Source organism: Siphateles boraxobius, unplaced genomic scaffold (assembly GCF_051911475.1).
Source record: "Siphateles boraxobius isolate OS27281-9 unplaced genomic scaffold, OSU_SipBor_1 13, whole genome shotgun sequence".
NCBI lineage: Eukaryota > Metazoa > Chordata > Actinopteri > Cypriniformes > Leuciscidae > Siphateles > Siphateles boraxobius.
This window is the reverse complement of record NW_027508733.1, coordinates 17,031,581-17,043,620: the sequence shown is the minus strand read 5'-3', so window position 1 is coordinate 17,043,620 and position 12,040 is coordinate 17,031,581. Positions and strand designations below refer to the sequence as shown.

Below are 12,040 nucleotides of genomic sequence, written 5' to 3'. Positions count from 1 at the left end.
CATTTATGGGGCCTGAACACACAAACTTTTGAAAACGGTGACATCATGTGCATGTGTATTACGTGTTCAGTCTATAGGTGCTTAGTGTTTCTTTACAAAGTTACATCACCATCAGCGTTTTTAGTCGTTTTCGAGGATCTGTGTGAACGGGATCACTTTGACAACGGTGTCGTCTGTAGGCTACACGAAACTTTACAAAAAGCGCAAATAAAAAAAAAACGTTTTAAGTACATCGTTGTCCTGTAATATACGTTTGTCCTGTAATATGTGTTTATAACTGTTTTTCGTTAATCAAAATAAAATAGAATTTAAATATTAGATGAAAAACAAAAAAGAACTTGCCTGACTGAAATTAAATGTGTTGAAATACTAAATAGACTAAATAGAAATATTTTGAAAACTAATAAATGACAAGAAACGCCAAATCGTTTGTAACGTAATAACGTGACGCCATAGTTGGTTAACGATGCTTTCGGGAAACGCACCCCTGTCTCTGTAGACAACTTCTGTCATGACAGAGTGACAGTTGAAGGGTTTACATTTGCATGCCCATGTAGAGTATGTTGCTAGTAAACCTCCTTAAATTAAAGAAAGGGATGTACATAAGGGAAAGGAAGAACATAAGGAGCGATGATGCTAAAGTTTCTAAAATACATGATTTGTTTTTTCCTCTCTCTGTCTTCTCTATCAAGACGACGCTAAGACGCACCCTAGTAGTGGCCATGTTTCTGTGTTTCTGGGAAGTATTCTGGACGACCAGCACTGGCACTCCGTGGTGATCGAGCGATTTAACAAACAGATCAATTTCACCGTGGACAGACTAACCAAACACGTGAGGACGGGTGGGCTGGATGATTCGCTGGAAGTCGATTATGAGGTGAGAATGTTTTTGATATACTTGCATTATTATTATTATTATTTATTTTTTTGTAAAGCACACTTACTGTAACTATGGAAGCTTGTTTCCGAAACCCAGAATAAAAAATAAAAAGGTAATTGCGACTTTTTTTCTCGCAACTGACTTATTTCTCAGAATCGCAGGACATTCGCTCTCAATTACAAGGAAAAAAAAGTCAGAATTGCGATATGTAAATTCGCAATTTGAGAAAAAAAAGTCTGAATTATGAAAAACTTCTTAGCAGATCCATATGGAAAAAGTAACTTTTATCAAAGATCCCAATCAAAATGAGAAATAGCTTGAGGTCACCGTACTTTTAGCAGATATTTGCATTTTTAAATTTACACTCTCTTCTGGAAAAATTGACTAAAATATTGATGAGTTGTGCGAACAACAGATTTTTGTCAAAAGTAATGTAATCAATTCATAACAAATTGAATGTTTAATTTATTGGTTTCAATAGATTTAAAAATCATTATTTTAAGAGATCTAGAATACATGTATTCATTTATTATTAATAATTAATCATTTAAAAAAATAACCATTGCAGTCAATTTCATCCCCCTTTTGATCTCCTTCTAAATGATTTGTATATTTTCTTTTTGTCTGTTTTTTGTTTGTTTATTTGCTGCACTATACATTTTATGAATATGTTATGCAAGTAAATTATAATAAAAACAATAATTTTAGCATTTGTTTGTTTGCTGTTTACATTGTTTGTTGCCGTTTGAAGAGCATGACATATGTAAATTACATTTTATTTATTTTTTGTCTGATTTTTGATATGTCTAAAAACAGTGAACACGTAATCGGACCATAATCAAGTAATTTCGATTGGTTAAGAGCTTAACACATCAAGCGCCAAATCACTTGACTAATGATTGGACGCATTTCTCGCTGTGTTGTAAAACCTCTCCATCGCTTTTGTTTTTCATTCATTTCACAAAGCTCAGTTTTGGAGGCATCCCTCTTCCTGGAAAACCTGGCACGTTCCTGCGGAAAAACTTCCATGGATGTATGGAGAACCTCTACTACAATGGTGTCAACATCATCGACCTCGCTAAACGACGCAAACCTCAGATCTACACTGTGGTGAGGATGTTTGTCTTGTACATTTATTATTGATAATCTCATACATTTCTTATTGTTGTTGTCAGGGCCATGAAAAGCTATAAACTAGGAAAAATCACCACAGGTCTTGATGAATTAGCAATCCCATCCCATCCTATCCATAATGAATGGCTCTTGACCCTAGCATTTAGTGATTTCTCCCTAATAGCACCAGCTTGGAGAGGTGCCAGAACTTTCTGCAGCCAAGTTTGTGGATTGTGATGAATTTTCATAGTTGGGGCACAAACAGTGTTCGTAGCGACATTGATTTATATTTTCATTCTCATTAGTTTTCACTTGCATTTTTGCAGAAATGCGTCCTAACGCTGGCGTAGTTCTCTGTGGAACTGGGAAGCAGGGAGCGGAATGGAGCCCTTTGGATTTTTTTGAGCCGTCGCCAGTATACTGTGGCACCACAAGGGAGCTTTTTAAAAGAATGAATTGTGGTTTTGTCCGCATTATTCCCACAGCGCTGAGAGCCGTGTCATTAAAATATCTTTTACAAGGTGGGCAATAAGTCTCCAAGAGCTGCTCGGGCCTTGGATTACGCCTCATAAATGATCCGCTGACGAAATACCTCATAAAATCGTACGTCGCGAAAGGTCTGGGGACTAAATTACAGTCATTTTGAAATGGAGGAGGGGGTTTTAATGAGACGGATGGCTTTGTGTAATGACACATTTCTACTTCTTCATCCGGCTACACTACAACTGTGATGTTCATCCGGCTACACTACAACTGTGATGTTCAAATGTCCCTGTCATTTAATAGTGGTTTGGTTGTATTGAGATATTTGCTATTTTATATAATTGTTAGTAGACAGACAGATAGATAGAACTGGTATCTTCTGTTCTGGTATTGTAAGCGCACGTTTCCCCATTATGATTGTGTAATGGCTTGTCGTCCGCTGTCATATCATGTCCCATCAGTGCAGTGTACTACACCGGAGTACAACTAATCGCTCCAGCCATTAATCTGGCCCACATGCTGGATATTGCTTCCTTTAATGGACCGGGAGGGAGTTCAGCGGGACTCTGGTACTAATGACGGAGAGGACCGAGTCCCACTTAGTCTGTGCCACCCTCTGAGAATTTCACAGCGGACACCTCCTCTCTCTGGCTCTCTCTCAATTATACAGTAGGTTTTCAGTGAGGCAAATATACAGGCTCCTAAGGGGCCTTTGAAGCCCAATTAGGGCCAGGAAATGAGGCATGGTGTCTCTTGAGCGACTAGCGCCATCATACCGGGATTTTAGAGCATATGTGGAATGTACTGTCTGGGATTACTAGGGTCAAAAAGTCTAAAACATTTTTAATTTTTTTATGTCTGTTATATTACATTTGCATGTATCCTAATCAGTTTGATTTGACCAGGGACAGTTTTGACACTGCAAAAAAAAAATGTTTCTTCAGTATTTTTGAATACTGAAGAATACCCCCCAAAATAAATATCCACTTTTTTTCTGAGAATATACTGAATAAGTTATTCACAAAAAATACGTTTGTATGGTTCGTTTTTATCTTGTTTTATAAAATAGGCAGAAATCTGAATTTATTCTGGTTTGTGCCTGAAACAACAAAACAAACGGTGGATTAAGACAAATAAACTTAAATAAAAATATCTTTAATAATAATATCAATATTAAAGTGGCAATTCATAAATAATTATAACAACAACAAAAATATTTATTTATTTTATTAGCATTGTTCAATTAGCAAGTACAATGGGAATGCAAAAGCTGTTTCTTGTTGCTTTCATTTAAAATGTATTATCTGCAAACTATTAATAATATTATTGCTGTTGCTAATATTCTAGTAATTATTAAATAATCATAATAAATCAATTACAATATTTATTTATTTTGCCAGTATTGATTTTACTCCGAGAAACTTTATTAAGGAAGTAAAATTAAAATGTGAATGCTGTTTCCTGTTGGCTTATTATGGTAATTATTAAATAATAATATTTATTTACTGTTTTAATTTTGATTTTGGGGTATTGCTCTTAGAAATGAATCATTACGGAACTAAAATGTGAAAGTAAATTATATTTATTTTATCTACAAAGTAAATAAATATTTAAAAAAATAACAGTGTTGCCAAATCGACCAATTGCGATTAATCGCATCAAACATAAAAGTTTGTAAATATATGTATATACACACACATATTAAATATTTACAAACTTTTATGTTAGATGTGATTAATTGCAATTAGTCGATTTGACAGCACTAAAAATAAATACATTTATTTATTTATATATTTACAAAGTATTGCTTTTACTCAGACATACTTCATTACAGAAGAAAAATGTGAATACAAAATCTGTTTCCTGTTGGTTTTTATCAAAGTGTTTTTCCTTCTAGATAGAGCCAACGGTGTCACCACAGGTTGGGGGTTTTTCTGTGTTGTTTGGGGTTTTATTGGATTGTGTTTAGCGAGTGCTCTGTCACCTCCTTACTTAAAAAATCCAAACACGTTCTTTTTCCTCGAACGTTTCCCCGTGCGATAGTCCGACAGTCTGGAGCCGGCCCTGTTGTGGTTTGCTGTCTGAGACCACACAGTAAGCCGGATCAATGGATTGTCCACTATATAGTCCAGTGCCATAGGACTGTTGGTCTAAAGACAGACCCCTATTCTGTTTCCTTGGAGACCTGCAGTCTTTCGAAGTCCTGACATTTGACTTACTGTTTATTTCCCTGTCGCTCCGTCTGCCTGCCTGCGGGCAAAACCTGCCAGAGAAGGAATGAAACATATTTCTGCATGGGTTTGTTTAGATTTGGGGATGAATGGTTTCTTTTTGTGTAAACACTGAAATATTTACTACACGTGTCCTTGAAGGAATAGTTCACCCGAAAAAATACGGTTGCACAACCATACGCTGATCTATTTTTCTCAGTTTTATCCATGTCCTGTCGTTTCAGGGGAATGTGACCTTTACCTGCTCAGATCCTCAACTGGTCTCCGCCACCTTCCTAAGTTCCAGCAGCAGTTTTTTGTCACTTCCGTTGGACGCTACCACGGAAAAACTGTCGGTGACCTTCCAGTTCCGAACATGGAACAGGGAAGGCATGTTACTGTCCGCCTGGCTGAGGAGAGAGTCGGAGAGACTGCTTTTGCTCCTCGTTCATGGGCAGCTTAGGCTCACACACCACAGATCAGCACTTCAGAGCTCTGACATAGTCATCGGTGAGACGTCTACTTGTGTAAATGTGTGTCTTTCTGGAGCTCAACTTGTGGGATTTGAACCTTGAAATGCAAAATATGCATTTATATTCAAATATTTAAGTATTTTTAGAGGACTATATTTCATTTGTGGTGCTTCATGGGAGTGGGCGAAGCTATTGAGATATTTTGCTGCGTTTTGCTTGCTTCAACTCTCTGATTGATGTAATTTTAGTTTTTCGCCTCAAGTTCCGCTGTTAAACATGATTATTTTGAATCTAAGTTGAAATAATGTGGGCTGATATCTTCAAAAGTAAGGTTGTCGTGAAAGGTTTATAAGTAATCATTAAAAAAAAAATTATAACACTAATATAACACTATTAGTTACGTGAAGTGGGGTTTTGGACCAATGAGAATTCACTAGCCGGGGCTAACTATTTAAACCAGATGTGTCAAAAGTATTCACATTCGTTACTCAAGTAGAAGTATAGATACTAGGGTTTAAAAAGACTTCTGTAGAAGTTGAAGTATCAACTCAAGCTTTTTACTCAAGTAAAAGTGTAAAAGTAACTGGGTTCAAAACTACTTAAAGTATAAAAGTAAACGTAATGCAAGGAAAAAAATACCATAAAGGACAAAAGCTTAGGCCGGTCCACAGGGGCCTATAGTGCATTACCACCCCCTCAAAAAACATTTTTCTAAAGGCCATGACTATAACGTTATATAAAAATGTTAATGTTGAAAAATTTGGGATGCACTACCTGTTTCAGCCACATATATGCCCATAGAAAATGAATTTCAGTCCAATTTCCATTTTAGTAAAATGCAAATACATTAAAGAACCATATGTGTGTACTACTGAGCATTAACATGTGTTTCATGGAGAGGAAGATATGATGACTAGTTGCCTATAAGTATTGTAATGGTGCAAAAAGTCAAACTTCAGAGGCATGTTATCATCGAAATGGTATATGTTTATTCTTCTCTTTAAGCGCGTAGGTTTGATTTTGAGATTGGTGGGGACTAGGGACATCCACAGAAGCGGAGGAATCAGGAAATTAATAGGATAATGTATTAAGGTTTTTAGACTATACTGACCTTAACAATACGTTAATTCATTAATTCTGTAATGTTACAGGCAACTAATAAAGACAAGGAGGCAGTTTAACAGAGACTTAACTTTACTCCGTTCATAGTGCAATAGTCCCTTGCTTTTTGAAGAAGCCAAACACGTCTGCATCTTTCATTAAAAAGATTTAGATACCCAAAAACGAAAATCATATAGGCTACTCACTCTCAAGTTGTTTCACAGTTTCTTTCTTCTGCTGAACACAAAAGAAGATAATTTTGAAAAATGTTGATAACCAAACAGTTGATTGTAGCCATTGACTTCCATTGTAGGAAAAACAAATACAATGGAAGTCAATGGCTACCATCAACTGTTTGGTTATCGACATTCTTCAAAATATCTTCTTTTGTGTTCAGCAGAAGAATGAATCTGGCTAGAAACAACTTGAGAGTGAGTAAATTATGACAGAATTTTCATTTTTAAATAAGGGAACTATCCCTTTAACAGAAATTAACTGTTGGCATATGTTTTGCATCAATACTGTCAAGTTTGTCCTGTTGGACACCACAACACACAGCAACACTGTCAAGTGTCACTTGTGACCATTTCTCCGAGACATGTTTTCAGCGTCTTAAGTGCACTGAAACTTCTTTCAGTCCGGCTGATGAGACTGAGATGACAAGGTTTCAACTTGATCAAACAGGCCTCTCATTTCAACAGACCAAGCAATGTTATTTTCCATGTTTTAAGGGGACTTTCCATAGACATAATGATTTGTATACTGTACAAACTGTGTATTCTACCCCCCTACACTAACCCTATCACAGATAACTCTCTGCATTTTCAAAAAACATCACGTCTGATTTATAAGCCGTTTTCAAAAAAACAAACAAAAAAAAAACGACAAGGATTCCGGATATTGCCATCTTTATGGGGATATATTGATCCTATAATGTAGGGTTACACACACACACACACACACACACACACACACACACACACACTCTCTCTCTCTCTATCTCTCTCTCTCTCTCACACACATACAGTACTCACACACACACATATTCTCGATCATGTTTGCCACTTATCCCGCGATTGTCTTACAGTAATATATTGTAAAAATGGTGGTCCCCAAATCAATATTTGACGCGATGTGCCCCGTATTCTTGAGCAGAAAACTGTTGATTTCTCCCTCACTTACCGCATCTAGGTTTCCTAATTCCTTTGGATGAGTTTTGCCGCTTCACACGCATGCAAAATGTAACAGCCTCTCACAAGTTAGAAAGAAAACACAAAGCCAATCAGTTTAGCGATGTTCAGGAGGCGGGACTCAGATCTATTAAACGTTTGTGTAATTGGCCTTTTTTTTGAACGATGACAAGCCGAAATGAAATAGGAGTAACGAGGCTATTTTTAAAATGTAAGGAGTAGAAAGTACAGATAATTGCGTGAAAATGTAAGGAGTAGAAGAAAAAAGTCGGCTGAAAAATAATTACTCAAGTAAAGTATAGATACCCAAAATTTCAACTTAAGTAATGTAACGAAGTATTTGGACTTCGTTACTTGACACCTCTGATTTAAACACAACACTACATTAAGTTAAACTGCTTAATTTTCAGCGCAACGGTTTTTTGGCAGGCATATCTGCATGAGAAAAATAAGCTTAATTTAAAATGTTATTATTATAATTGTTATGCTATTAATAATTTTCTATTATTATTAACAATATAATATAATAATATAATAGTAAATGTTATTTAAACAACAAAAATAATACCGATATTGTTAATAAAAGTAATTATTTATTATTATTATTATTGTTGTCTCAAATATGCCACCTCTCAGTGGTTGTTTTGTCGCTTCAAATCGCTGCCGAAACAAACGCGCATTTAGTGTGATTACAATTAGCTCATATTAAGAGCAACAGATGCGAAAGGGAAGGTCCTACAAGGGATTTTAATACAAGGTTGTGCGCTTGTCTTCGCATGTGCGTCTCCAAAATACAACAACATGAACAAAATCCAATCCCGCGTGCACACGTTCGCCCTAAAAGCATTTACTGTGAATTCAAACAGGATTTTTAGTTGTAAAACACTCTTTGGCAGGCACACCTGTGTGTCGACTGAATTTTGGATAAAGCTGCCTGGCAAGCTGCCATCGCAGACGGCAAACTGAATCTCTGCACGTCCCTCTCAAGGGGAATAGTGGATTCTCTGCTGGGCTGACATATGCAGATTAACTCGTTGAGCTCCAGCGCACAAACCCCAGATCTGTCAATCATTCGCCCTGATTAATGCACGGCGTTCGAGGCGTAACATCGCTCTGTGTCTTCCTCTGCCAGGTCAGGCTCTGAGTGACGGGCAGTGGCACACGGTGTCCATTAGCGTGGGAGGTTTCCAAGTTTCCCTCTCGGTGGACGACGAGCCACCGTCCACCATGCAGCTGAAGGAGATCGCAAAGCCTGGGAAGAGCGTGCTAATTGGCGGTAGAGTGCTAGTGTATTTTTTCAATTAAAAGCATTTACTAATCATAATGTAATGCCACTAATCAGTATGCAGATGGAATGTGTGGGCTGTATCCACTTCTTTGGTACTTTATCAACCATGTAATATCTTTGATTATCAAGTGATTTACAAGATATTTACCTCTTTTTTAGCAGATGGTATGCGTTCTGAGCTAATAACTCTACAGAACTATTAAAAACCTTCACTTATTGTGACTGATACAACACTTATTATGACTGAAAGACCTTTATATAGCCAAAATATAGTCACTCAGGAGACAAAAAGAGTTGCATTTAACTTTAACTACAAAGAGAATGTTTTCATTTATATAACTCTATTTAAATTTGTTTAAATTTCTACATTATTGATATATATTGTGTCTTTTTAACAGGTTGCCAATCAGTGTTAACCAATCAGGGTTGTCGGAATCCGACCCTGGCCTATCAAGGCTGCATGCGCTCCGTAATCATCAACAACCAGCCAATCAACTTCTACCTGGTGCAGCAAGGCCTGCTAGGAAACTACAGCAAGCTCCAGTTTGACATCTGTGGCATTCGTGACAGGTAAAGATCCATTAGTCATTCCGTTTGATATGCTAATGACGAGTGGCTTTTTAAATAAATTATTGCGATTAACTCCTGAGATACTGTAATGAGTGACACAAACAAGCACAGTTTCAAAACAACGTAGTGTAGTGTTAAAATCCATGCCAGTGATTTGCAAGCTAATTAGCATTCACCTTTTTGCCTGAAACTTCATGTGTGATAATGCTTCACACCTCGCCTAAGAGGACTGATGGTTAATGTGATGTTTATGTGAATAACAAACCAACCTTAAACAGCTTAAGTTTAACACTATCTCTGTGCGCGCAAAAGCTGTGGGTAAAGTTTAAATCTGAAGCATCAAACAAGGATTCAAACCTTTTTTGTTAGGTGTTTTAAGAGTGCAATAAATTAGATGTAATTAGCAAGCTGGGAGACCTGAGATCACAGTTGAAAAGGAAAACTGCTTTAAAATGTATTATTTGAAATGTGTTTGGGCAATGAACCGCTGTTCTGTATGTATGTGTTCTTCTTGTGAAAATGACACCATAGTACTCAACACTGTTGTTTACACTATGAATTATATAATGACAGAATTAATTGAAAAGAGGGAATGAGCAGATGTGACAATTCCTCCATTATCATTTATCCCTCAGCATCCTTGCCTGTTTTCCATGGTCTAATTTATGGCACACATGCACACACAAGCGAGAGATAAACAAGGAGGAATAAAAATGAGGCAGCATGACAGAGAAAGAGAGAGAATGCTAGACAGGTGAGGATAAGAGCGTTTGGGTGGGGGTGAGAGAAAGCTAAGATAAGAGCATTTGACAAAAAAAAAGAGAAAGAAAGAGAATGAATAAAAGACTGGTGTACTGAAGGATGAAGGAATTAAAGAAAGGAAGGATAAAAGAAATAAGAAAAAAATGGATAAATTGATGAAGGAAGGATGAAGGAAAGACTGAAAGATAGAACGAAGAAAAGACTATAGTGTACTGAAGGATGGAGGGATGAAAGAAAGAAAGGATGAAAGAAATACGACAATAATGGATAAATTGAAGGAAAGAAAGAATGAAAGAAAGACTACTTTACTGAAGGATGGAGGGATGAAAGAAAAAAGGATGAAAGAAATATGACAATAATGGATAAATTGATAAAGGAAAGAAAGAATGAAAGAAAGACTACTTTACTGAAGGATGGAGGGATGAAAGAAACAATGGTTAAATTGATGAAGAAAGAAAAAGCAATAAGAAAATAACGGATTAATTTCTTAAGGCAGGAAAGAAATAATAAAAGAACAAAAGAAAGACTAGTGTACTGAAGGATGGACGGATAAAAGAAAGGAAGGATTAAAATAAGAAACGGATCAAATTGAAGGAAGGATGAAAGAAAGAATTAAAGAGAATGAAAGAAAAAAGAATGAAAGCTGAAGGATAGAGGAATGAAAGAAAGGAGAGATGACAGAAATTAGAAAATAATGGATAACTTGATGAAGGAAGGATGTAGGTATTCAAAAGAAAGAAAAAGCAAGAGACTAATGTACTGAAGGATGGAGAGATGAAATAGAGGCGAAAGGGTTAAAAAAGAGGACGGAAGGATGAATGAGATTGATGGATGGAAGAGAGAAGGAAAGACTAAGAAAATGAGTTTAGTTAGATTAGGGCAAGAGCATTAGATCAAATGAAAGTCAAAAAAGAAAGCTATCTAGCTAGTCAGGTTAGGGAAAGAGCATTAGAAAAAGAGAAAGATAGTCAGGGAAAAAAAAAAGAGTGCCAGGTTTAGGGAAGAGCATTACCGAAAGGGAACGCTAGCCAGGGAAAAGGAGGGAGGATGAGATCGTAAATTCTCTCCTGTCAATCTCGTCTCTGCAGGTCTTTCTGGCAACGTATGCCACATTCTTCACCGAGCAAATGCTCAGACCTGGCTCCTGGGCAAATGACTGTTGGCAGGGCAGGAATGGGGATGAATTGTGATTCCAGCTCTGCCAACATGCTGTGAACGTTCCAGGGGAAAAAGGCCTTTCTAGGCATGCATCCACGACCCACTCAGTCTGATGTGCCCTTGTCAAACACAATTTGAAATACTCTTTTGACCAACCATCACCTCAGAACAAAAGCAGGCCAAAATTATGTTGTGACAAGTTTAATTGTTCACAAGAAACCGCCTTGCCTTCATGGTAGCAGGTTTTGAACTAAAATTATTACGTGAAACGTTTAGTTTTAAGGTTTCTTCCCTTTGAGAAGTTGTCCTCAATCTTAGCTGCTTCAGGACCTCAATTGAAGACTAAATTCTGTCTTTTAAATTGTGATGACATACACTTTCTTATACTATTTGACAGAGACGTTAATGTGGACTGTTCAGAATTTAGACAGGTCTAGCTAGATAATCCTAGTTGTTCTATCTACTGACAACTTTTTGACACTTCAGTTCAGAGTGCAATGCCCAAGAATGATTCTGATGAGTTGGTGAGCTGCATCCAAAGTAGGTCGGCGTCAGAATGATGGTTAGTTCTGATGCATTGGTGAGAAGCATCCAAAGTAGGGGCACATCAGAATGATGGTTCATTTTGTTGAGTTGGTTAGGAGCAACCATAGTAGGGGCATGAATGATGGTTAGATCTGATGGGCTGATGAGCAGCAATGAGAATAGGAGCAAGTCAGAACTATGGTTTATTCTGATAAGTAGGTAAGCGGCATCAAGAGTAGGGACACGTCGTAGTGATGGGTATTGCCAAAGGGTTGGAGAGCATCAAA

At 37.0% G+C, this 12,040-nt stretch overlaps 1 protein-coding gene across 1 annotated transcript in view; it reads left to right on the top strand.

Annotated features, from left to right (window-relative positions):
• Positions 1-12,040, top strand: part of cntnap5b (contactin associated protein family member 5b) — a 67,318-nt gene that overhangs the window by 30,208 nt on the left and 25,070 nt on the right. The window contains exons 7-11 of the mRNA XM_077226209.1: positions 693-877; positions 1,847-1,990; positions 4,932-5,196; positions 8,583-8,726; positions 9,137-9,308. Coding sequence (XP_077082324.1) covers positions 693-877; positions 1,847-1,990; positions 4,932-5,196; positions 8,583-8,726; positions 9,137-9,308 — 910 coding nt within the window. The remainder of the gene's footprint in view (positions 1-692; positions 878-1,846; positions 1,991-4,931; positions 5,197-8,582; positions 8,727-9,136; positions 9,309-12,040) is intronic.